Genomic DNA, 26,329 nt, shown 5'->3' with positions numbered 1-26,329 from the left:
GAAGCCTTTCTTAAAATGAAGCAACAAGTTCTTGTGTTTCTGAGCTCTTTGACACCACTCTGCAGGCATTTTCCTAGGTAAACAGAACTTGTTCAGCAGAACTGTGTAGTCTTGTGTAATTGGAGGAGCAAATGAGGCTATTTAAGATGGTGGATTTTGTGTTGAATAAGATTTTGTGTTAGCTGAGGATGACCTTTGATTCCCTATAGCAGCATAAAATGACTGCCTGAGGAGCTGTTCCTTGGAAGTTTATTGCTGGTCCCATGGAGCAGCAATGGAGCTGAAAGTTCCTGAAAAGTGAATATCCCTTCTTGGTACAAAATAGGAAAAGGGATTGATAAAGTGAATAGGAGTTGAATTTTCTGTGTCTTAGAGGCTCAGCTACACCTGGCCTGTACTGGAGGTTCTTGTAAACAAAGCCTCAAACACTTTTTTAAAATGTTTCAATCCAAATTTTGCTAATTACAGAGAGGCAGGGGGATTTGTGCCTATTTAACGATATTTTCTTATTTTTTAAAATATGCTTTTCTTTGCTTGATATCTTAGGCACTGAATTTCCTTGGTAATAGAGAAGCATTAATATTTGTGTTATAAAACTTTAAAAAGATGTTCTGTAAGAATTAAAGATTAATTTTTAATTTTCTGCTTTCTTAGACTTGAAGGGAGCAGCATTAGCTTGTTGATTTATTCTGTGACTCTGGAATTTTAAACTTAAATAGCTCTTTGCTTCAGCCTATAAGAGTTTGTTAATATATAAGGGATTTATGCTATGCTCATCCTTCACTAAGAAATACAATATGAACTGTTCCCCCTGTGTGTTTTCATACATAAATGGAAAAATACTGCATTATTTTGAGGTCATGGATTACTGTTTTATTCAGTTTGTAATTGCATTTAATAGCTTGGGAGTCTGAGGAGTTACTGGTGTTATATCTGTGGTTTATGTAACACTGGGAGTCAGGTTCAACTTCTTCCTAAAATGATGTTTGCAATTAAAAGGGTTTTGATGAGCTGTTGTTTTAGCTTTGTATTTGGCATCTGGAGGAGAAACGGGACAAGGAAGACACGTCCAGGTGACACCATTTCTGGTAAATACCCGACCCTGTGTGGCTGCACAGCTTTCTTACTTTCTTTTGTTTAATTGCTTCTTAGATAGATGAGAGAAGAAAGCAGCAGATAAAATGAGACACTGAGGAGATTTGCTGACCCAGAAGCAACTTCATTTTCCTATATCCCTCTTAGAAACTGTGGCTAATTATTTCTAGGTTACCCTTGAATTGATAAAGGTGGATTTTAAGAATCTGTAAGGTCAACTGATCCACTCCTGGATCCCCTCCACTGAAGAAAAGTAATCCTTACAGAATGCAATTCCTTTAAACAGCTCAAAGGGCTGGGGTCCATCCCCTTCAGATACCTTCTACTGTGTTTACCTCGTAAATGGAATGTTTTTGCTAAAAAAGGGAAGTTTTGTAAGGTCCAGGAAGGTTCTGGTGACCATTTAGATTACTTCTGGACTCCTTCTCCAGTCACCCCACACTGGAGGCTGAAGATATGCAGTGCAAACTGATAAGCACAGTGAATCTGTCACAGACCAAATTCTATAAGGAATAGCATGTGTAGGATTCACTTTTTCTCTATTTTTTCACCTCTTCTCTCCAGGTGTCCATGAAGCAGATTTTAGCTTTAAACAATGGAATAGTGAATGAACTTCTCAAAGATGGCCTGAGGATAGAAATGGTTTTGTTGGGTGGATTTTTTTTGTAAATAGCCTAGAACAAGAAGAAACAGAGATTTTTGAAGCAGTGTCCTAAGGAAGGAGTAATTTTAAACCTTTTTCATCTTTCATGGCATTGACTTTATCCTTCTCTACAGTAGTCTTCAAAAAGTAAATGGAAGGAAGTGGGAGAAGATGAGCAGCTTAGTCCACCCACAGGGAAATCTGCTACAACTTTCATGCCTGAAAACTAATGCAACCCATATGGGTTTAAAAAATGGCTAGTCTTTATTTATGGAATAATAAAATTAAAGTTAACTTAGTGTCCCTTTTAACACCTGTTGTCTTGACAGCACAGGCTGGGAGGCTGCACTGCTGCCTGCTCTGCTGCACAGCATCACAGGATCCCTTGGGAAGGGGAGGTGTGGGAAACCACATTAACATTAAATTCCTCCTGCTCTCTCCCAATACCCTGATTTGTCTTGCTCCCCACCTCACTACTACCAATAGGTTAAGATTTGAAAAGAAAACCAGTGAATTCTGTCAACTACTATTTTAAAATGTAGCTCAAATGATCCTAAGGCTAAACAGGTGACCATGGTTCAGAAGGTCAAAAGTGTTGTTTTAAAACTCTGAACTTTTTGGGAATACCCAAGATTATCCTACTATAAAGCTCACCAAATGGAGAAATATAACCAGAAATTCAGTATTGGACTGACTTTTTGCCAGAAGAATGTCTTAAGCAGAGATCCTCAGCAGTTTATATTCTAGAATGAGTTATCTAAGTGCTCTTTATCTTTCTTCTTCAGGAGAAAAATGGCCTAATGTAGTCTGGAGCATGGAATTAGAGTTTGCTCATATTGCAAAGTCTAAAATGAATTTACAGAGGTGATGCTGCTTCTCTGTTGTGCTGAATCATTTCTGTTGAAAAACCAGGCTTGGATTTTGACACTTAAAGTAAAATATCATTTTTCTTTCAGTTCTGCCTGTCAGAATGCTCAGAGTTAAATAAGAAAGACCATCTCTGGTGGCAGGATAATGATGCCAGAGCTTCTCAGTCTGCAGAGACCCTTGGAGGTCCTGGAGCTCATCACCCTGTTCTCTTCTCTGCCCTTTGGCAAAGGGTGTTCAGGAGGAAACTGATCTAGAGGAGGTGTGGGTGGAGCAGAAAGGGCTGCTTGGGGGCAAGGATGATAGACTTAGAGACCAGGTAATCCAAGGCAGATTTCCAAAACAGCCTTAGCAAACCTGAGTTTAGAGTAAGGCAGAGGTCAGGAGTTGTCATTTTGGATTTGTTATAATTACAATGCACCATTTTTCAGTAGTTCCTGTGAACAGAGATGATGTTTGTTTGACTTTAGCTAAGAGGACACTTAGGGTAGGATACTATTTTCCACTTTTAAATAATGCATGCACCCAAAGAATTATTAGAATATTTGGAAAAAACTCACACAAAGAACTCACTTGAGGGAATGAAGATGAAGGAAGATTATGGTGCAGTTACAGTGTCTGGACAGCACGTTTGGGGAATTCCAGATACCAACATGGAAAAGCAAATTAATTCAGATGCAGAAGATTGTCACTTAATCAATAAACATATTTTAATTTTTAGAACATTCATCAGGTACCCTCAGCTTTATGGGCTGCACTTGTCATGGCAGAAAGCATTTGTGGCTTTACCAAAAGAATCCTGCACTTGTTCTGAGGGTAAACTTGGTTTGAAATCTTTCTTTATCAGCTAGATGAATGCAAGGAACTCTTCCTCCATCTCCTACAGGAATATGCAGATCTCCTTCAAAACATTGCCTTTGTTCTTCAGCTTCTAGTAATTACTAGAATGATAAACAGTAGCCCATGAAGTGGCTGTGACTATGAATTATTGAATCCAAAATAATAATAAGCATCACCATCATCATCACAGGACGGGTTAGGTTGGAAGGGACCTTCAAGATCATCTTGTTCCCACCCCTCTTTTATGGACACAGTCACCTTATACCAGACCAGAGTGCTCAAAGCTCCACCCAACCTGGCCTTGAACACTTAGAGGGATGGGGCATCCAGGATTTCTCTGGATGTGTCTCACCATCCTCATAGTGAAGAATATCTTCCTAATACTTAATTTGAACACATATTCTTTCAGTTCAAAGCCATTCCTCCTTGTCTTATCACCATGTGCCCTTGTCAGAAGTCCCTCTGCAGGCACTGGAAGGGGCTCCAAGGTCTCCCTGGGGCCTTCTCCAGGCTGAACATTGCCCACTCTCTCATCCTGTCTCCAGAGCAGAGGTGCCTCCAGCCGTGATGCTGATGTCATGGCTGTGCTCTGGGCTGTAGCTCTTCATTTTTGTTCTAACAAGTGAATGGGCTGCTCTTTTCTCCCCTGCAGATCTCTGTTCCTGTTCTGTTCATCTGGTGGCTGAGGTGTTGCTGAAAAGGAACTGAAATTTCTGTTCTGTTCTCCATCACTACCCCAGTACCAATCTGTCTGTTTTCTTCACAGTTTCCAAATCCTAGTTCAGTTTGATTTTTCAGCCCAGTGGAACTTGGACATGTTTGGATCTGTCCTGGTCCCCTTCCTAACAATGTTCCAACTTGCCAGCCAGTTTGATCAAAATTTGAAGAGAGAGACTAACTGTTGTGAAAAAAATTAGTTGAATAGCAGAGAGTTCCTAATGATGCCATTTACTGAGGGAGAAACTAGGGTCAGTTCTGTGCTGATGAGATCTCTGGAACGCCCCCAGGATCTCCAGCTCTGGACTTGACCATGGAGAAAGCCAAGGTTTGCTAGTTTGTCTGATGGGCCTGATCTTTGTTTTTGTTTGGATCAGCTTGAGTGGAAAAAAACAGACAACCTTTTATATGTCTCACAATTGTAAAAAACAAACCCCCTGCTGTTTAACCCTTTGTTCCCCAGAGTTTTTTGATTTTTGAAGGTGGCATCAATAAGAGACAGGCTCAGCACCACAAAAAAAAGAAATTAAAAACTTAATACCTTGATACAATTTAAAAAAAAGCATTTGACTTTTTTCCTCCCCTCTTGCTTTCCAAAAGCTGATGCTGATAATCAGTAGTCTTTAAAAGCAGTCTGAAATTGAGCAACCAAAATCATAGTCATAGCAGAAAAGTCTTAACTTGAATTTCCTTGGGGCAGAATGCCATTTCTTAGCTGACCTTGGCCTGTCTGTTGTTATTGGGGTAGTCTGAGCTTTTTTTCTGGTTAGAATGTGTGCTAAGGAAAATGGCCAGTGCTTCTACAAATTCTTAGTAAAAACTTAAGAATTTTTCTTTTTGTAATAAATACTTTTTTTAGGCTTTTCTTTGGTAACTGTTATCATCATTGCTTACACAGAGACTACTACACACATACTATCAGTGTGTGTCAGCAAATGCATCTTGCACAACAAGAACCAACGCTCCTGTTCCACAGCCCTAATTTCTGACAGATGTTTCTTACCTCAGTAAATGGTATAATCTGATTGGCATTACTTAAAACAGATTACTTTACATAAATGCTGCTCAGATAGCTACTTGATGAGCAGTATTTATAAAATGTTGTAAATATTCAATATACTCTGTATACTGGAGATGTATTTGACTTCTCAAGTTTGGTTTTTTTTTCTTTACTTTGTGCCTTGTCTGCTGCTACTTCATCCCTGTCTGCCTTCCTCCCTCCAACTTGGAATTTTGGGGTTTCTGAACATTTCCAGAACATAAATTTTATGCTTTTGGCCTTTTTTTTCTTCCTTTTGTGCAGAGAAATATTATCATGTTATTTGAAAGAAGAGAATGAGCATATGTCCACTGTGTACTCCTTATAATAACAAAGAGATATTAAGTATTTTTTAAAAAGTATCAGGGAAGCACTGGGTTTAAGTGAAAAATACATATTCAGGGTGTAAAATGTTGGACAGCTTCTACAATTGAATTTAAAATATTCTCATGTTATGAAGTACTTAGTTTTCCCTTCATTTTTGTAGTCTAATACAAAACCATGAAGGTATGTCCTTGAGAAGAATGAATATAATACTGGTATTATATGAGCAGGCGGTATCTCTTGACACTTGGATTGATAATCTGTATTAGCCTCATCTGTTAAAAGTGTAAAGAATACAGAGTCCACACATTCTGTTTATTAAAACTGTCCTTGGTAATGCACTTACCAGTTGATATTTAAAGGGTTTTTTTTAATAAATAAAATTTAATTTAGACCTTCCCCTTTTTACTTCTAGATCTTTTTTAATCTGCTTTTCTGGAAAACATTTTCTTTTTATGGAAGAAACACACTTTAAAAAATATTTTGTACACCCTAGAGCACAGATCAAATCAATTTAAGGAAAACTGAAGAAGTATTTGCAGTTTCCTTTTTCGAAGGAAACAAGTCTGACTTGCTCAAGGTCACTGAGGAAGCCCATGGCAGAGCTGGATGTGTAAAAGCAGATTTCCTGCCCTGCCAGCTGCAGCATGAACCAGAGAGGCACAGAGCCTGTCTGTGCCCCTTCTGTACCCACACAACTACAATAATTGGGGGTTTAAATATTTACTGTAGCAGGTTTTGCTTTATTATTGAAGGTAAATATAATCGACCTTGTCACCAGAAGTGTTTGTCTGTCTGTGTAGCACTGAGGGGCTTGGAAAACTTTGTGGTGGGGGGAGGAAGGCACCCAGGCATGTCTTCAGTTCCCTTTGGCTTTCTTCAGCCCCAGAAAGAGCTTTGTGCCTGAGCAGTGATGCAGAACATCTGATGGGCCTGGTTGTGGCCTAATCTCTCTCTCTCTTTTTTTTTTACCACGGAATATTTTTTCTCGTTTAAATAGAGAAGCAGACAATAGTTAAATGCAGTTGCTGCTTCCTTTCTTCTTTTTTTTTTTTTTAATCAAGAATTTTGACATACACCACTAATTCTGCAAGGCCAGTCAGTATATTGAGAAATGAGATGGCAGTAAAGAATGGTAATTAAACATATGCTGTAAGGAGTGCATGCTGCTACAAGTAGGCAGATAGATAGGTTAAGTTGAAGGCTGCTGGCTTTAGATTAATTCCCTTTTGGTTCTAGTCTTGGATAAGCCTCACGCCTTACTGCTAAGGGCTGGGAGTGAGAAGAGATAACCGTGGAATATATAAAGACCTGTAATGATAAGTGGGAATCTTGTTCCTGTTGATTTTAATACGTGTTCTAGCTGAAACAGTTGTTTATAATTTTTGTGAAATACTTTGCTGTAAAATGGATATTTGCTTTATTTCCATACACACATTCTGCCTGGTTGTGTGATTATTATTAACATCGGCTTTTGCAGTATTTATATTCACCATTTAAAAACAAAACTGTTTATAAGCAGTTTTGGTGTTAGGTGCTACAAAGTTAAGAAGAGACAAAGACCGTTCACCATCCCATCTGGGGTGAATGTTTGAAGTGACCTTTGCCTTCTGATGAGAAGTCAATTAAGAAGCCCCGGGTTTAGAGGGGGCTGGATGTGGCACTAAGGACTGGCGTGGGCTGCGATATTCATTCTTTAGGGCCAAGCAGCACTGCCAGGCTTCTTCCATCCGTAACCTCGTGGAGTGAGGCAAGTGCTGATGGAGCGTGTGACCCCAATTCCTGCTGAAGTTGGGGGAAGTTCTCCGGCGCTTATAGGGAAGTTCCCATGCGCTTAGAGCGAAGTTTTGCTTTTAGGATGCCTGGCGCTTGTGTCGGTAAAGGGACACAGCAAATGTGTAAAAGCGATGGCAAAACGCGGGTGCGGCAGGGAAGGGGCGGTGCGGGGCAGCCGGGAGCAGGAACATCAGCGGCGGCGAAGCGAGGCCGGTCCGCAGCCGCGCCGGGCGGCATTTCCAGCGCTCTGTCTTTGCGCAGAGGGTGAACCGGAGACGGCCGGGCGCGGGCAGCAGACGGGGATTAGCATATTAATGGGAGCCGGGTAATCGCCTCCCGCCTCTGCCCGCCCTCCTCCGCAGGGCTCACTCCGCCTCGGCACCGCTCCCGGGGAGGAGGAGGAGGACGAGGAGGTGGATGATGCTCCGGGGCGGGGGGAGATGAGGCAGCGGCGCGGCTTCCCCGCAGCGGAGCGCGCTGGAGCCCCGGGCGGGCCGGGGGACAGCGCTCCCCCCGCAGCCAGGTGAAGGCGCACCGCCCCGGGGAGGGCCGGGGCTCCCTCCTCTTCCCGGGATCCGGCACGTCCAGGCGGCTCCAGCCTCCCCCCGCAGGAGCCCGGAGCGCTGAATCGGGACATTGTGTGCCGGAGCTGGCCGGCATCGAGCGCGCTCTGTGTATGTGGCTGCTGGAGGTGGCCGGGCAGCAGCCCCCGAGGCGGGCAGGTGCGGGCTGCATGGAGAAAAGCGGCTGCAGCCCATTCCCCATGTGCTGGGCTAAAGGTACTCCGTCCTTTTATTTATATCTAAGTGTGTGTGTGTGTGTGTATGTATGTATGCGTTTCTCTCTCCCTCTTTATTTAACATTTTACCACCTGTGGTTCTATGGTTTTTTCCTCGCAAAGCCAAGCTAGAAAATAAATATTCTGGTCATGCGCTTGCAGTGCGGAGCTGCCCCTCCGCAGGAGCTGCTTCACCTGACAGCTGGGATGCTTCGGGTTTTGTGGTTCTTTTTTTTCTCTCTCTGCCTTTAAGAATGATTTGAAATGAAAAGAGCGCTTGAGCTGTTTGGTTTGTACTTGCACTGATGTGAGGATCTGATGGCTTTGTTTGTGATCTTTGTATGTTTGAAGCCGCTGCGAGGGTGATTCTGCTTTCACTCACATTTTAGAAGAAGTAGTTTTAAAGTCTGATCCTGATCGTAGGGAGCGGAAGACTCACATGTTTTTACTTGATATCTCTGAATTTGCCACCGCTATTATCCACCCCCAAACTGAGACAATAAGTAGCCACAGAGCATGAATTTATTACAGTGAGACGGTTGGACTTGAAATTGAGGCTTAACATAGTTAGATGGACTTGGGAAAGTCATTCACGTGATAATCCTAATTTGCATCCCAAGACTTTAATATTTACCGTATTATCATCTGAACGTTACTTCTATATTGGAGTTGTGGATGTGATTGTACAGGGATTAAGGTCGAAATTCTGTTAGTAGCTAAAGAATCAAATCTTCCTTAGATGGAAAGCAACTGTAAAAAGTTGAATGTTGCTGGTTGTAAGCATAACCTTCCTCGTGCTTGCTTTCATTTCAATGTACTTTCTTTTTTGGAAGAGAAACTGGCAGTGAAATATTGCGTCACTGTGATCTTGGATCACGGACAGCCAGTTACTTCAGAAGTACAGGGCAAACGTATCTGAGCTAAGGATTCGATAGGCATAGCTGCTGATTAGTTGTTTGAGAAAAACATTAAATTTATTTACAGTTTTTATTGTGTGGTAATTAGGAGGGCACACGAAGAAGCATTTAACACTTTGTTTTGCCTGCTTTCGGCACCGTTCAGAAATATTCGTGCTAAACTAGTCCTTGCCACACATTGGCACATTATACCACATAGAGTAGAATCGACTTAGAAATGGGAGAAGTGGAACACCACACCCTGGTTTCACGAAGTACAGAACCTGTCAGCTCACAAGGGAATAATATTTAGTAAACAATGAGTAACGGTAGCTGGAAACAAAGCTAATACAGAGTGTCCTTTGCTTCTAGTAAAACTTGTTTACCGTGAAGGGGGTAACAACAGTGCCAGATCTGTGTGTCATAAATTGGATAACAGAAGTATTAGAGGAAATTGGGATTCATCTCCTTGGACTGCTGTGAGGGTCAGGATGAAGGTACCTTCCAGAAAGTAACTTTTAAAAGTAGGGAGAAAGAATCTTCTGAAAGCAAAAGCAAGCTTTTGCCATCTGCTGTTCAGGCTGCTTAGTATTGAGGTATCAATTTCTCCCCCCTACTCCTGTCCCAGAGGATGCCCCAGCAGGGCTGGGGACTGCTGCATTGGGCCATGATAAAAGGTATTGATTTCCCCCCCCCCCGCCCCCCATTCCAGCAACTGAAATGAATGAAAAATGATCCCACCTCTTCATCTGGTCGCCTCTGTTCTCAGAACATGACTTCAGGGAAGATTGCTTGTCCATCCCCTCTGCCCCAAAATCTGGAGAGCAGCCTTGTAATCTCTTGTTATTCCTGCTGGGGGGAGAAGGGGAGCACCAGGGGTTGCATAAGAGGACAAAGGCACCAGGATCTTCACAGCTTCCAGTTGTGATGATTTCTAGAAAAAGCTTCATCACAGCCTCCCCAAAAAATAGGACAGATGAGAAATAGCTTGAGCTATATTTGTCATTGAATGGTGGCCATGCCTTAGTCGATGATTACTTTGTGTACTGTTCACCGGCTTAACCTTAGGGAAATGAGACGGATCTGGCCTACTTTGATAAGGGCTGTGAGATATCTGCAGTCCAAGAAAGGTAATATATTAATGAGAGAACCATTTAGTTCTGATGTCTTTATTCTGCCTCTTGGTTTTTCTGGTAAAGTGTAAGGTTGCATGTAGCAAAAACTGATAAAACTTTTAAGTATTTTATAATGTCTTAAAATGGGATCTTGAGGTGTATGTTTTATTATCCATAACTTCTTTCTAAGTGCTCTGTTCTCTTTTGAATGGGACAGATTGAGCTTTCATTGTACCAGGTGTGATCTCAGCAAATGTTTGTTCTTTGAAAAGGCTTTGAAATATTTCAGTGAGTCTGTGTTCATACAGAGGTTCCACTTTTTTTTAGCATTCTTAAATCTGAAATCGTCAAATCTTCTTAGCGATAGCGTGGGATGACCTAATTGCAGCCAATTCTGTGGCTCTGTCTGTAGGACTGCTACAGAGAATAAGATATTTGCTTGCTTTAGAAAGTACTTGTGTAAATCTGTGTTGTTGTTTTTTTGCCTCATCTCCACATCTAAATCTAATCTAAGTGGTGTTACTGAATTGAATAATTTAGTCTGGATCAGTACACTCCAGATTTGAGGGTATTCTGATGGGTGAATGAAGAGAAAGTGTGTACTTTGTTGCTGGCATATTTCTTCTCAGTAAGTCTGTATTACTTTAGTCAGGATAGGAATAGGACATTTTTGGCTGCTTCCTCCCTCTCATTAAGTAGTTTAAAACTTAAAATATCAGGTCTTGTGGACTAATCATTCTGAAGCTCAGTTACAGCTTCGAGGGGATGCTGAAGTGGCTGTCTTGATCCTTGAGCAGTCACCACTCCTTTCCCAGCTAAGTGCTGAAACTTTGTGCTGGTATCATACAGGGGTGTTTCCTTTCTGTCTGTAACAGCAGACTAGAAAGTAATCATGGATCATCAAAGACTTTTCACTAACATCTCTGAAATTTGTTAAAATCATTAACAGTGTAATGTATTACACTTCGACCTAGATACTTTTGCTGGTGAACTTTTTTCTTGTGTTTCCTGTGAATTCCTGCCATTTTAACCTTACACAATAACTGGGTGAAAGCAGTGTAAACGTGACAGCCAAGGGTAGTTGGGTGGCTCTGCTATAGGTCTGTGAATTATCCACCCCAAGGAGGAGGAAGTTTCTTGAATAACTTCCAGAAGAGCTCGGTTTAGTCATTTATGAACAATTAATTGATGTAATTCAGTGTGTGCCATGTGAGTTGTTACTGCAGGGTGATCAGTTCTTGAACTCAGCCATTCAAACTAACACGGAAAATCTATACTGGCTTAAAATAATTGAACCAAATTCAGTAAAAACCTGGTCTTGTTTAAAAGAAATATTAAAAATTTTAACCTGTGTTGTGAAATGTATTTAATATGCTGGGAAATAGTTTTGGCCTATTGCAAATGTTGCAATCTTTTTTGGAAGAGAGAAGCAGTTCCAAGTTAAATGTTGTGGGTTTGTTTTTTGGTGAGCCCTGCTGATTGAGGGGGTGTGTTCAGATGGGACCTGCTGGTCATGTGTTGAATATAAGCAAGACAGTTGGATGCATAAGAGAGGAGGTCAGAGCTGTTTCTCCTTCATCTCCATGTCATAAATCTCTGCTTTTTGCTGACAGAGTGATAACATTCAGTCCAACAGGCCTTTAAGTTTTTATGTGATAGGTTATCACTAAGAGGGACATAGTCATAGAAAATGGAGTTAGGGAAGTTGCTGTGAAGGTTGGAAGCAGGTAAATAATCTCTAAATCAAAATATCCTACTTCTTTGATGCAGACATTGTATATGTAACATGGAAATATAATTGTTCTTGTGTATAGAAAGGAAGAAAAGCTATTCTGTTAGTGTGAGTGTTCTCAGTGAGCTTCAGTCAAAGTGACTGGAGGGAAGCACCTGCTCTTGCATTTTTTTCTTTGCTCTATAGGTGTAGTTTAGAAGTGACATTTAGTGCTTTTCCCTTGGTGTCTGAGGGGAAAACAGCTGGGAAAAGTCTTCAGCTAGGAAAGGTCTGGTCTGTCATTTGACAGTCTGTTGTTGGCTAACCACATGGGCTACATTGGCCATTTCCTTCTGAATAGTAAGGTTGCCTAAACTTTTGTTAAACTTAGTAATAACTTTGTAGCTTCCTGAGCTATGAGACTTGCAAACCATGAAAAACTTCTCTTCAATTCTTTGGGTTTTTTGGTGAGGTTTTTGTAGAAAGAAGAAAAATAATGTTAATCTCATCAAACCACTACTTTGTAAAGGCAAAAAGTTCATAGAATCACAGAATGGTTTGTGCTGGAAGGGGCCTTAAATAACTGTCCAGTTCCAGCTCCCCTGCCATGGGCAGAGGCACCTTCCACTAGACTGGTTTGCTCAGAGTATCATATTCCTGATATGCCTGTATATATTTAAAGGTCAAAAATAATCTGGAAAAGCAAGGGGGGTTCCCTTTCAGTGTTACAGCACAGCCTGTGGTAGCTCAATATTCTTCAAAATACAGGAACTGTGCAGCTCAGGGAGTCTGCTGCATTCCCACTGGGGTGATTGTTCCGTATTCAAAGACGACTGGAATGGAAGATGGAGCTTGAGATATTCTTACAAGAAAGGAAAGTGATTGTTTTAAAGGGCTGGGGGAGCATTTGGCATTCCCTGGGTAATGGAGATGTGTGATCTTATCAATTGTAGCACCTGGTAATGAGCCAGTGAAGCAGCTTGGAATTAAATTCTGAGCTGCCTGGAAAAAACCTAAAACTTCAGTAAGGAAAACAAAATGTTTGAAATATCCTTTTTAAAGAAGCATTGGAAAACAAGTCTAACAGCAAAGTGTGGAAGTTGGAACCCAAGTGAATGTTTTATTGTTGGAAATGATGCATTAAGCAGAAAAGTTAACCAGGAGTTTATAGCCCTAATTGTTTTCTTATTCAGTTTATATTTGAAATTTCTTTATCACAACTCCCATTGTGTGTTTGTGCATATTTATTTTCTGTATGTAAAATACATCTGCAGACATGTGCATAATTTGTGCATTTGTTTGCCCAGTTAGCCTGGCAACACTTGCAGTACTTCAACATTGGATACCAAAGAAGATCTCTTACCTGTTTTTGTGTTTTTAGCAAATGCGATTCATTGGGCAATGTCTCCTTTGGAAGCTTGTATTGGTAGGACTGTGGTACTGAAATGAGCTTTTGTGACTGGTGTTGTATTTGTAAGAAATTTATTAGGTTGTCTCAACCCTTCACTTGCTGTAGTGTTGCTGAAATTGAATAGTTGCAAATTCGTGTCTTGTAAAAATGTTGATGTGCCAGCAAAGAGTATGTACTTTTCATTAATTGTCTGGAAAAAAAATCCTCACAAGTATTCCTAAATTTATGATCTGATATGGATTTGTTAATGGAATTATTAATAACTGGAGACTTTATAGGTTAATATACACTATAACAATATAATAGGGAAATCTGTACAAGCTGCTGAATTCTGTAACCCAGCACAACAAACAAAAGCCAGACATAAGGAAATATCTTTGTAAATATTCTATTAAAAGAAGCTTAAGTACAGGACAACATAAATGTATTTGATTAGAAGAGTTACAGAAATATTGTATCATTCGTGATTATTTCATCATCATGCAAGACCAGTGAGATCCCTGCAGTATCTCCTGTTGAATCCATGTTGAGAGCTGCCAGTGCCAGTTTTTCCTGCTGGGTTGTCAAGGACAGGGCTTGCTGAGGTGTGGAGGTGATGGAGGGCTTGCTGAGGTGTGGAGGTGATGGAGGGCTTGCTGAGGTATGGAGGTGATTGGAGAGCTTGCTGAGGTGTGGAGGTGATGGAGGGCTTGCTGAGGTGTTGAGGTGATTGGAGAGCTTGCTGAGGTATGGAGGTGATGAAGGGGTTGCTGAGGTGTGGAGGTGATGGTAGGGCTTGCTGAGGTGTGGAGGTGATGGAGGGCTTGCTGAGGTATGGAGGTGATGGAGGGCTTGCTGAGGTGTGGAGGTGATGGAGGGCTTGCTGAGGTGTGGAGGTGATGGAGGGCTTGCTGAGGTGTGGAGGTGATGGAGGGCTTGCTGAGGTGTGGAGGTGATGGAGGGCTTGCTGAGGTGTGGAGGTGATGGAGGGCTTGCTGAGTTATGGAGGTGATGGAGGGCTTGCTGAGTTATGGAGGTGATGGAGGGCTTGCTGAGGTGTGGAGGTGATGGAGGGCTTGCTGAGGTATGGAGGTGTGATGGAGGGCTTGCTGAGGTGTGGAGGTGATGGAGGGCTTGCTGAGGTGTGGAGGTGATGGTAGGGCTTGCTGAGTTATGGAGGTGATTGGAGGGCTTGCTGAGGTGTGGAGGTGATGGAGGGCTTGCTGAGGTATGGAGGTGATGGAGGGCTTGCTGAGGTGTGGAGGTGATGGAGGGCTTGCTGAGGTGTGGAGGTGATGGAGGGCTGCTGAGGTGGAGGTGATGGAGGGCTTGCTGAGGTGTGGAGGTGATGGTAGGGCTTGCTGAGGTGTGGAGGTGATGGAGGGCTTGCTGAGGTGTGGAGGTGATGGAGGGCTTGCTGAGGTATGGAGGTGATGGAGGGCTTGCTGAGGTGTGGAGGTAACTGGTGGTTGCCCAGCACTGGGTGATTCTGTATTTATTGGCCTATGGAAAGAGGGTAGGATTGTCCTCTTCTGATATTTAATGTAGCTTAGCATAGATACTAAGTAAAGCATTTCTGTGTGTATTCAATCCTGCTGAGTCATTTTATTGAAAATAATCTGTAAACAAACTCCCGTCTTTCATTTATTCATTTGATAACCGAGGTTTGTTACTTTGCCAGAAGGGAGATTGCTTAATTCTCTCCCCAAGCACTGTCACTGCTTTCTGAAGTAGTGTCTCTCCTGCCAGTGATTTCAGATCCATAACAGCAAGCACTAGGGGTTTGTACTTTCTATTTAAATTGGAATCTGCAAATGAAGTATTGTCTCTTGCTTTACTGAGGAAATGTCTAAGGAGAAGCATCTTTTTCCATGGCCTAATTCTCCTCATCCTGAGTAAATACAGGAATAAAATCATTGTGTGCTTCAGTTCTGCTGTGCCTTGGGACAGCAGCTCACAGCAACTGAGCTCTTCAGTGATGTCCTCTGCAGGGTCACATCAAGAGGGGATGAGGGTAATGAACTGAAGAGTGGCATTTTGGGACTCAAAGCTGAACTTTTTCCTTCAGTTGGCTGTGCTGTAGAACTAAAAAGTAAAACCAGACTTTACTCACTTGAACAGTACCTCTTGATGAAGCAAAATTAGTCACTTAATTGCCAGTATTTGGTCATGGATTCCCACCATTTGAGTTTTCTCCTTTAATATCCATGTAGAGGTCATTGGAGCAAGGAACATTTTCATCATAAGTGATTGCAGGGTGAGTAATGGTCTGCAGTCCTGTTACATCTTAGTTTCTGGGAAGGAGAGTGGGAAAGAACTGGGTGTGGTCTGTAGCTTCTTAGCTGATTTTGGAAGATAAGGGGCAATAGGATTGAAACTCTTCTCACAACTTTTCTGCTAATATGTTTGCAAGTCAGCAATGATCTGTTCTTGCTGGCATGGGGAGATAGTAGGAATCATGTTCCTGAAATCTCAGTGTGTTCACCTCAAAGGGGTTTTGTCTTGGCTGTGTTGCGATGGTTGGTCAAGATAATCTGAAGAATTGCAACAAAGATACTTTGGAGTAGAGCAGCCTTTTCAATTTGATCCTAACAAATGATTCCCATGCAATGAATTCCATTGCCAGGTACTTAAACAGCAGCTTTTTGTCCATTCAGGTGTTTGATTGCAGCAGTCTTGACTCATGTTGGCAGAATTAAAAGATCTCTGATTTATGGTTCTATATAGCTGTACCTGTCAAATAGGAGCATGTGTGTGCTGCAGATATCCATCCCATCCCCTCCCCAGAGGGAAAAGGCACTGCTCAGGTGACAGGGATCTGTGTATCTGTTCCCAGTTCAGGGCTGATTCCTATGTCATGTTTATCATGAGAGTGGCAAAGAAATTAAGATTTACACCCTGAACTGTTCCAGTCAGTGTCCTCTGGCACAGAAGTGGGATGGGCACGTAGGGGTGGTGCCTGTCAGGTCAGTAAGTTAATGTTTTATCAGCTAACCAGGTTTAGCAGAAGGTTGTCTTTTCTGCATGTGTTTCTGAACCTAAAATTAAGAGGATTTTGTTCTGGTTATAATTGTGAGGACTTAGTGCCTGTGGTTCTCTTACGCAGAATAATTAGGAGGATGCCATGGAACCCCAGAATGGTTTGGGTTGGAAGGAATCTCCAAGATCATTTCACTCCAACCCCCTCAGCCATGGGCAGGGACACTTCCACTATCCCAGGTTGCTCCAAGCCCCATCCAAACTGGCCCTGAACACTTCCAGGGATGGGGCAGCCACAGCTTCTCTGGGAAACCTGTGCCAGGGCCTCATCACCCTCACTCTAGAGAATTTCTTCCTTGTTCTGTTCTGTCCTTGAAATGAAAGATTTATCTCTTCAATATTTTGCTTTTACTTTTATATTTTTTAAAATACATACATGTAGTATTTCACAGAGTAGCTAATATAAAATATAAAGTATATTAGTATAAAATATAAAATATACGAATATAAAATATATGAGTATAAAGTATATGGGTATAAAATATAATGTATACTATTTTATAGATACAGGATATATAAACTGAATATATGAATGCAAGGCATCATCAAGTCTTCAGAAGGAAAATATCCATTACTTTTCTTCTTTCCAGAATAATTTTGGTGTTTGTATGGGTTCTGGTTTTATGTGATACTGAACAAACTTTTTGCTGGTTTTGGTTGCATTAATTTAGTTTTCCTGGAACAAGCTGTGTGACCTGTATTGATCAGTAGTGTTGGACTTCATGTTTGAAGTAACAAACTTGCACATATAAATATAATTTAAATATCTTTTGTCATTCTAGAGGTGCAATAAAAATGTTTTTGGAATAATGCTCTTATCTGCCACATCTCACTTCTCTTTCCAGCTCTGGCTGTGATACATTTGGGCACACTGATGAAAACCAAGGTGTTGTAGTAGGAACAGGAGCACTTGCTGTGGCTGCCAAATAATTTCTGTGATAAACCCTCCTTCAGGTAGTCTTCTACTCAGAATTATCCAAGTCCTTAATTGCTTTTGCTGAAATCACTCTGGAATCTCTGAAATTGTTAATTCCTAAAATTTGAAGAGATAATAGTTGTGCTTTTTCTGTGTCTGGTCTGTTCTGGGAGGGAGCAGTGACTGTTGGAGATGGGAGAGAGAACCAGCTGGAAATGAGATTATCTGGAATCAGGAACAAGCACACCCTGGGTACTCCTGGATACACAGCAAGGTCATGTTCAAAATTCCTGTTCCATCCTGTAGGAAAAGCCAGGCAAGTTAAAACACACAAAGGTTATCCAGTAGAGAAAAGCAATGGCAGCAGTCACTTCTGTTTAATCCAGATTTATTTCTAGTTTGTTTTTCTAATGTTAAAATCACAGTCAAGCCAAACTAAAATAAACCACAGTGGGAGGGTTTAGGTGTAAATATTCAGGAACAAGGAAAAAGCCATCAAAATGGGGAAAAAACTCTCATACTTGGAACTGGCTGTAAGATGGGATCATGCTTGGGTCTGTATTTATGAGTTCACAGAGGTCAAGAATACTGGCTGAAGGATTTTTACATCTAGGTGTCTCAAGTTACTTGTGTGGTTGCGAAGGCTTGTGCATCTTCAGAAGAATGAGAAATGAAGACAGCTTTGAAACTTGCAGTCACAAATCTTCTGTCTTTGTTCAGCATGGTATTGGGAAATTCAGGAAAGATTAGCGCAGTATTTAGAGACATAAAATCAAGAGGGAGAACACCAAACCTCAACTTAAAATAGTTTTTTATGTCTGCCAAGAATAATAATTTTATTTTATGAATCAGTCACTGATGTCTCAATCCAGTGAGTATTTTCCTGTTCAGTGGTAGGAACATAAACAAGAGGGTGTGATTTTTTGGAATAATGCTACATTTTGGGAAGTGAGAGTCATTCCCTTTCCCTAATGTGGGAATTATAAGGAATTTCAGTTTTGTTTCTCTCTGTGGTACATGTGATTCTTCCACCCTACAATAATTGTACAAAACAGTAGTTGATCTATAACTTTTTGTAGGTTATTTCAACAAAATTCTTGAATATTTTTCCTTCTCTTTTTAGGACTTTCCTTGCTCTGTATATCCAGTCTGCACTTACAGTATTAATGTTGCTCCAGCTTTGTTGTATATGGGAATAAAAATGTGCTGTTTTATTTCTTTTCTCTGCTAGGAAAAGTATCCCTCAGATCAGGCAGTAGGTAGGACTGAGCTGTGCCCTTCTGTTCTCCCAAGGACACCCTCCTGCACTGCAATAAAGTTGCTCATAAAATGTGTCCTTTGTGACTGACTGGGCAGATTTTGAATGGCTGGGTCCTTTCAGGTGCTGAATGTTTCCTCCTGCCTCATCCAGGTGCACTCAGCTACTCCAGCCCTCACCACCACCAACTCACTTGTGTATTCCAGTCTGCTGGAAATCCACAGGGGTGGGGGTTGCTTTGCAGAATTAAGGCCCTACTGAAGAAGAAAAGTGGATCTGGAACACTTTAGGTTGTGGATTTGTTAATTCTGGCCTGTATTTTCTTTGACATCGATGGTACTGTGTAATTTGGCACTACGTTTTTAGATGGACTATTATTTTTTACTTTAATTATTATTTTGTGGGTTTTTTTCATTTTTCTCTTTCATTTCAGACCAGAGAGGTGCAGTTTGTTTTATCACTGTGAACTGTTTTGTTTAGCATGTAAGAGAAGATTATATAAGTGTTATAATAACTTGATTTATAAGTTCAGAGCTTTCTGTCAAAACAACATGTTTATAGTCATACTCCCAGCCTAATTTGTTATCTCCCTTTAATCTTAATTTTCTTGCATTGAAACAAACAAACATGGAATTTAAGCCTTTCCTGCAAGATGTCCTGTAAGAACTGAGAAATTCTATCCAAAATAATTTCTTTGTAAATACCTTATATTGGTATACATCTTTGCTAAGTGCCTTTTAAAACATTGAGATCAATCTGTATGTTTAATATTTGCTGTACAGCAATATAATGTCTTCTTTAAATTAGACTCTGAAAGAACAAATCCAGTTTTAAATTTATGTCTTACATCTGAAAAATGAGGAAAAAAGTATTTAGCTTTTTTCCTTAACATTTGTCCAGTTTCTAAAAGCAACAACTCTGATTTTAGGTTGGTTTATATCAGACATTGCCGGTGACAGAATTTAACAATGAAGGCAGACTCATCAGGGAAATAATTTAACTTTTTTTGAGTCCGGTCTTTTTAAATGCTATGACTGATTTGGGATTCAAGGGAAGATGGATAAGAGATGTTTTTAATAAATTACCTTGCATATCATAAAATGTAGTAAATAGAAACTGAACCAGGGTTGTGTTTAGTTTTGGTATTAGTTGTCTACATCTCCAAGATCTTTATGCTGTGAGTTTCTTTTGATTAATTAAAACAGCAAAGAATCTTGAGTTGTCTAGTTTTCAAAAAAAAAAAAAAAGAGCATGCATTGGTGTTTAGAAAAGTCTTCCACAGTTCGAGTTGGCCCCAGAAACTTCAAATCTGATGAAGAAGTCCTGAAAGCAGTTGAGTTTTCTGACCTTGAGCGTGGTAGGGGATCATTACAGTGAGTGGGGAAATGGGGCTGGGCTGTGCTGCCACTTCTGCACTGGAGAACCTGCCGGGATCTGTTCCTGGAGGGATTTTTCTTTCAGCTTCACCCTTTCTGTGCCTATCTCACTTCTGCTCTAAGTGTCACAGTCTGTGCAGCTCAGGTTCTTGCTGTGAAAAATGCATTTTCCACAAAGAAGGGTGGAGCCAGGGATGTTTTCAGCCACTGTTAAGTGACATCTTAAATAAGGAATTAGTGTTGCCCATTAATGAATCAGAATTTGCTCTTTCTTAAAACTTTTTAAATGTGTAGGCTTGCAGTAAGTGGAAAATAGTGGCTTGGGGCTCTTTGTTTAGGGGCTTGATCTTTATTTATTTATTTTTAAAATTTTATTTATTTTGCCTAAAGGGGTAGAGTAAACCATGAAGTCTCATCAAGTATGCTGCTCTGTACTCTTCTTTGTATTAGCAAAGTATTCTTCTGTTCACCTCTTAAAGTGGGAAAACTAATTTCCTTCTGGAGTGTGAAAATCATTTGCAGCTCATTTTTTTCAGAGCAAATCGTATTAACTCTTGATGTCTCAGATTTTCCTCTGAGTGGTGTTGTCTTTGACAGAAGAACATAACTGCGTTTTAAGTGAGCTTTTCTTGTCTGATTCCTGTCAGCCATGAAACTCACTTGATAAGTGAAATATTCTGCAGCTGATTAAAATGTAATGAAATCATGTTTCTGACAAATGCTGAGCATCTTTAAAGACCATACTTTGACATTTGCAAAATAATGGGAAATAATTAGAGGTTAGTTGTGCTTATTCTGCTGTTGCCTGTGCCAGGCATATCTCAAATTAACCTTTTCCTTTACATGTCATTGTAGTTACTTGTTCTGCCATGTGTTCAATTGGTCTCTGGTGGAAAAGAAGCACCTCATTACCTGTTCAAAGTTCCTGTCACCTCTTTAAAATTCCAGTGCCTGGCTGGAGACCTGTGGATGGTGCCATAATACTCAGTGATCAGCTGTCTTGTTGATTTTGGTGCAAATTACAGGTGCTCATCAGCTTTCTTGTATCAGATGCAAACAAGCCTTACTTGTCTATCCTGTTTCCCGCAGAATTCCATCAACTTCTGCCCCTGGTAAAGATTCTTGGTCTTTTTATTCACATCTGTCCATTAAGTTGGTCAAACTTGTCCGGGTACCAGCTAAGAGTTGATAAATGGCTTTAAAGAAAGAGGAAAAAGAGGAGGTTGAAGTTGGAAATAACACCTGAATTTGTAATACTGGTGTTTTCTCCAAATTGTTTTTGCCTTCTTTAACCATTGCAATGGAATAGTTCTTCATCTCCTACCTCTTCTCTGCCCCCCTTTGTCTTTCATCTTCACCTCTCTCTTGACCAAGTATTGAAAATCAGTGAATGTTACTGAATAGTTTAGCAGCAGAGGCTTAGAAGTGTCAGTTTTAGACTGTGAACCCCAAGAAACACTAAACCCTCACCAAAACCAGAAAAAAATAAGCCCAGACTGATTTATTCTGTCTTAATGTGTAACAGCAACTCAAAAATCATTTAAGCAGCAGTAGCAGGAGGACTCAGAGGGAAGTAAGGGCTCCGTGGTTGGGAAGAGTGGATGAGGAAATGCTTGGCAGGGAGGAAAGGGGTAGCAAGTTCTGCAGCTTTGGCAGCAGCAAGGAGAAATTATTAAGTTGGTGTAGCAGCCTCTGGTGACACCTTAGTTGCCTCTGAGAAATTAACTCAAACCTCTGTACAAATACGCTGTTCAGAAATGATCATATATCAATTCCCCAGCTTCTAACACAGGCATGTCTAAGAAACCAGACAAATTCCTTTAATGATCTTTGGATATTAAACTATACATGAGAACTTAAACTCAGACAATAGTTTTCCAAAAATCTTGAAAAATAAGGCCTGAGTGATGGGACAGCTTTAATATTCTTAGTTTTTGTTTTGGGTTTTTTTGTTTGTTTTGTTTTGTTTTTAACATAACTATATGAGCCCTTTAAAGGATCAGAATATATACAGTGTAGGCTTTTTGGATGTGTTCATAGATGGGAATTAATTGATTTCAGGATTTTCAGAGTATGGAAATCATCATGTTGCACTGGCATCTATTGACTTGATATATGTAGCCTATGAAAAAGCTGCCAAAGCTGCATATCTGTCTTTTCATCTGAACTTTGTGGAAGCCCCAAGGTTTATATTTGACCTTTGGAACAAGTCCAGGGGAGGCTATTAAGTTGATCATGGGGCTGGAGCACCTTGGCTATGGAGACAGACTAGGAGAGTTGGGGCTGGAGAGGAAGAGGCTTCAATGCCTGAAGGGGCTACAAGAGAGTTGGAGAGGGATTTGGGACAAGGGCCTGGAGGGACAGGATGAGGGGGAGCCACCTTAAGATGAAGGACACAAGGTTTAGATTAGATATTAGGAAGAAATTCTTCCCTGTGAGGGCGGTGAGGCCCTGGCACAGGTTGTCCAGAGAGGTTGTGGATGTCCCATCCCTGGAAGTGTCCAAAGCCAGGTTGGATGGGGGCTTGGAGCAACCTGAGACAGTGGAAGGTGTCCCTGCCCATGGCAGGGGTTAAAATGAGATGATGTAAGATGATGTTGAAGCTCCCTTCCAAGCCAAACCATTCCATAATTCTGTATTTCAGCTTCAATAACAGAGGCAAAAAGTGAAGCTTTTATGGATGTTCTTAATATAAAAAGAATTAACCCATCGGTGTTTCAGTCTCTTTGGACAGCATCTCCTACTTGTGACTCTCTCAGGAGAATGTGTGAGCATGACTCTTGTCTGCAGCCTGTCCTTATGTTTCTTCAGTACCCACTGCATTAGAGACTTTTAGAGAATCTTTTAATACCATCCTCATGGATCTTGTAAGTATTGATCAAGCTCCCATCTGGAGTCCTGCCTTTTTTAGGTTCCCTTCACAAGGCTCCTGCTCTGCCCCTTCATTATTTTAGTTGTGCTTCTCTGGACTTTTGGACAGTGCAAAAGATGTTGTAGAAATTCCATTGACTTATCTGTTGAACCTTGGGGTAAAATAGAAAAAACTTATTCCACAATTCTCTGCTGGCAAGGGGTTGTGTGATGCTGAAGACACCTACCCCTTGCCTTTAGTAAGCATTGACAGAACCTCTTCCAAGTCACAAACATCCCAAAGACCCAATTTCAGGCTAAAATTTGGTAACCTGATGAAATACTGTCATCTTTGTTTGGAATATTTAATAATTCTATCCATTTCTGCAGTCTTTCCTAATGCTTGTTCCTCTTCAGTTTATGTAGGGTTTTAAGTGTTTCCAGGTACTTCTGACCCAGGTACCTCTGACTTGCTGCATGTTTGTTGTGTGGAAGGTGTTTTGTCACAACATTCAGGTTTTGTGCAGAAATATTTTCATACATACTAAAGCATACACACTCCTTGCTGAAGGAGATTGTTCTTCTGTTTTCTCTCTAGCTACTGTGAAGTATTTATTTCAAAATAAATTCAAGCATATTAAGAGCACAGATTGCAAATAGTTAAGAACTCTGCTTCCTGAAGCTCATATGCAAAGGTGTTTTAATTGCCAGATCCTTTTGGATTGTGTTCTCAGGCCAAGTCAGTGCAGCTTTTAAAAACTGCATGTGTTCAAGTGCATCCCCCCTCTCCAATTAATATTCCTGTATGTTCTATTAGAGACTTGAAGGGGGATGGATTGATACCTCTATGTGTGTGGTGTTAGCTTATGGAGGTGTCTTGTTTGTGTAACACCAACTTAATTTATTACCACCTGCTGTTTCTGCAAATGGTGAGATTGTCACACACCAATTGCATATTTCATCACTGTGATGGTGGGAATTGATTTATTGTTTCCTGGGAAATAATTGAATAGAAGAAAAATGCACTGTAAAGTAAGTTGCATCTTTATGAGCTTCTTACTTAATACCTGTCCATTATCAAATACATTCTAAAAAGGTGCAGTAAATTCTTGTGGGGCTAGTGAAACCTGCTGACTTGATGCCTTCAGGTGTGCCTGAATTTCTCCACCATGAAGATGTTAAACCAGTCACCCCTGCCTCCTTTGCTCCCCTGCCATGATGAGGATATGCTCATGCTGGTGGTTTGGGGCCTCTGCTGCTGGGTCTGTGCTAATTCACCACAGATGGGCTGTCACAGAACCTGCAAAGACTCGATTTTACTTATGGTTTTGAAATGTGTAGCAGTTGAATTAGATATTTCTGGTATTTCTGACCCCACTCCCTGTTGTTTGAAATGAGGTAACTGCCAGTAACAAATAAATATTTGGGTCATCTCAGGTGGGATGGGATGGACTAGATGGAGTAACCCAAAACAGTTGCTTTAGTGGAAAAGGCTGATGAGGGTTTTGGCACAAGCTGTATTGTATTTATGGCTCATGTGTTGCAAAGCATGATGGGGTTTTGACCCAGGATGTCTCCTGTCAGGGGGGGTTGGAGAGGAGTTGAAAATAGTGCCACATGCACTGTGGCTGATTATTCTTGTGGTGTTCCTGCATGATTCCTTCCCCAGTTGGAAGTGACAGAACCGATGAAGCTTAATTGTACTGAAGTTTATCTTGCTTTAGGGGATTGAACCCACCTCCTCCAGGTTCTAATTAATTTTTCTACCACAGGTCCAATATTTTATCCTTTTAAGTACTAAATTCCACTTTCAGAGAACTCTCTTGAACGGGGGCCTAAATTAAATGTATTTTGACTGGTTAATACCAGTTGGAATGGCTTTCTTCCCCTGGTTTAAAAACTTGAGGAAGTAATGACTCAGCTGGAAGTAGAATGGTCTGATTGCAGCTGTTACCTTCTTCAGCTCAAAACTTTTAACCCTTTTGGTCATTTGTGTCTCATGCAAAGCCAAATTTTTAGCTGATCTGACATATGTAGTGGAGATGGTTCTAGGAAAAATGAATTAGTTTTTCTAACATCCCTTTTTTGGTAAGCTGTAGTCTGACTCCTCTCTGTTTAGTGCATTTGAGGAAACCCCCAAAACACACATTCTGAACCCACTTTATATTGTAATCGAGTTAAGTGAGAGCTTTTCCTTAAAATTGTGAATTCCTTATTTCTCAGTATCGCATAAATGTCAAACTTCAGGACCTGTGGTATATTAGACATGCTTTAATTAATCTATAGAAGGGTTCAGTAGCCCTGTGTTAGTATAGATTGAAGGTAAAAGACTGAAAAATGCTTTGAGTGGACACCAAAGATGTTTTCTTGGATGTTGCCAATTTTCAGAGCTGTTCAGTGTTGATGATTCTATTCAGAGATTTAATGATGCATTCACTGGAAAACCCCACCAGAAACCTCAGATCTTCATCAGGATTGAAAAGAGCAAAATCACTGAATGCCCTTCCCTCAGCTGGGCAGTGCACAGCACAGAAGTCCCTATTTTTCTGGAGAGAGAGTGGGAACAAGGGACCCTGTCCAAGGGACAATTCCAGCTGCAGTGAGGTGGTGAGTCCTGGGTTTGGATTCAGCCCTGCACAGCACATCAGGAGCATCCACCTGGGATGAAAGCACTGCTGGGGAATCCATAAATTGTTCTGATACAAAGCAGTATGGAATCATTGGTGCTGACTCCAGAACTCTGAAGAGGTCCCTGATGATGTGTTTGGAGTGAATGAGGTGTTCTAAATAGCTTTTAAAATTGCCTTTTTAAGGCTTTGTTATGTTTTGTTGGGTTTTGTTTTATTTTTAATAAAAATCTTGAAGTGGTCCATACAGTGTATGTTTATTTGCTTCTAGCTTGACTTAGCCAGAGTACAGAGTAAAGAATCATGGTTTTCTTCATTTCTGCCTATATACCAGAGGCTTTGAAAAGCACCTGAGCCAGAATAGGCCTAAGGAAAACTTTTTACAGGTCATTGAATTTTGTAAGAGGCCATTGCCCTGCCAGCAACAGCGAGGCTGTTGTCATGCTGTTCCTTCTGAGCACTTAAGTGCCTTTTATCTGACAGTTAAAATTATTAAAGGGGGTTAAACATTAAAAGGTAGTTGGAACATTTTGAATTATAGACTGGGATGGTGTCATTCAGTAATAAAAAACCAGGAAATCCCAGGTAAAATCGAATGGTTGCCAAAGCCAAATGTGTTAAGCCTTGACAGTGTGTAGCTGGGATACCTCATTGCCCTCCTCTGCTGCCTCTAGTTTCAGGGACTTCTGGTTTTTAATTTCAGAGAGACACCCTTGCATCATCATCATCACCAATTCTCATTAGTTTTTACTATTCTAGAAGGACAGGAAACTCTTCCTGCTTGTATTTGCTTCTAAAGGTGTTTGGAAGAAGAGCTGGGCTATGTGGATCCTCCTTGGAGCAGTGTTTCAGACAGGAGTGTTAGAAAAGATTATTTGAATTCACACAGCTTCCTTCAGTCTCTTATTTCAATTTTCGTAGGAAGGGCTGCTGCCAGCAAGTAGTGCAGCTGCAAAATACACAGAAATTAATTTAAACCTTTATTTTAAAATTGCACAGTTTTTACTTGCTCATTTCTCTGGTGCCTTTTGAAATAAAACTTCACCCCTCTAATTCTCTAGAGCTTGCTAGA

At 40.8% G+C, this 26,329-nt stretch overlaps 1 protein-coding gene across 5 annotated transcripts in view; it reads left to right on the top strand.

The window, feature by feature from the left end:
* PTK2 (protein tyrosine kinase 2) overlaps nucleotides 1-26,329 on the top strand; it is a 189,932-nt gene that overhangs the window by 50,230 nt on the left and 113,373 nt on the right. For 3 of the 5 annotated variants that reach the window (XR_007777015.1, XM_050971675.1, XM_050971674.1), the window contains exon 1: nucleotides 7,938-8,080. The exons of 1 other annotated variant lie outside the window; for it this stretch is intronic. Coding sequence is in view for 3 of the 4 variants with exons in the window: in XM_050971675.1 (XP_050827632.1) it covers nucleotides 7,978-8,080 (103 nt within the window). In the remaining variant the exon portion in view is untranslated. Of the gene's footprint in view, nucleotides 1-7,937; nucleotides 8,081-9,990; nucleotides 10,106-26,329 lie in introns of those variants that run through there. One more of the 5 variants, XM_050971680.1, reaches the window with a different exon arrangement.

This window comes from Serinus canaria, chromosome 2 (genome assembly GCF_022539315.1).
Source record: "Serinus canaria isolate serCan28SL12 chromosome 2, serCan2020, whole genome shotgun sequence".
NCBI lineage: Eukaryota > Metazoa > Chordata > Aves > Passeriformes > Fringillidae > Serinus > Serinus canaria.
The sequence above is the reverse complement of the archived record's forward strand: the minus strand, read 5'-3'. Positions and strand labels throughout refer to the sequence as shown.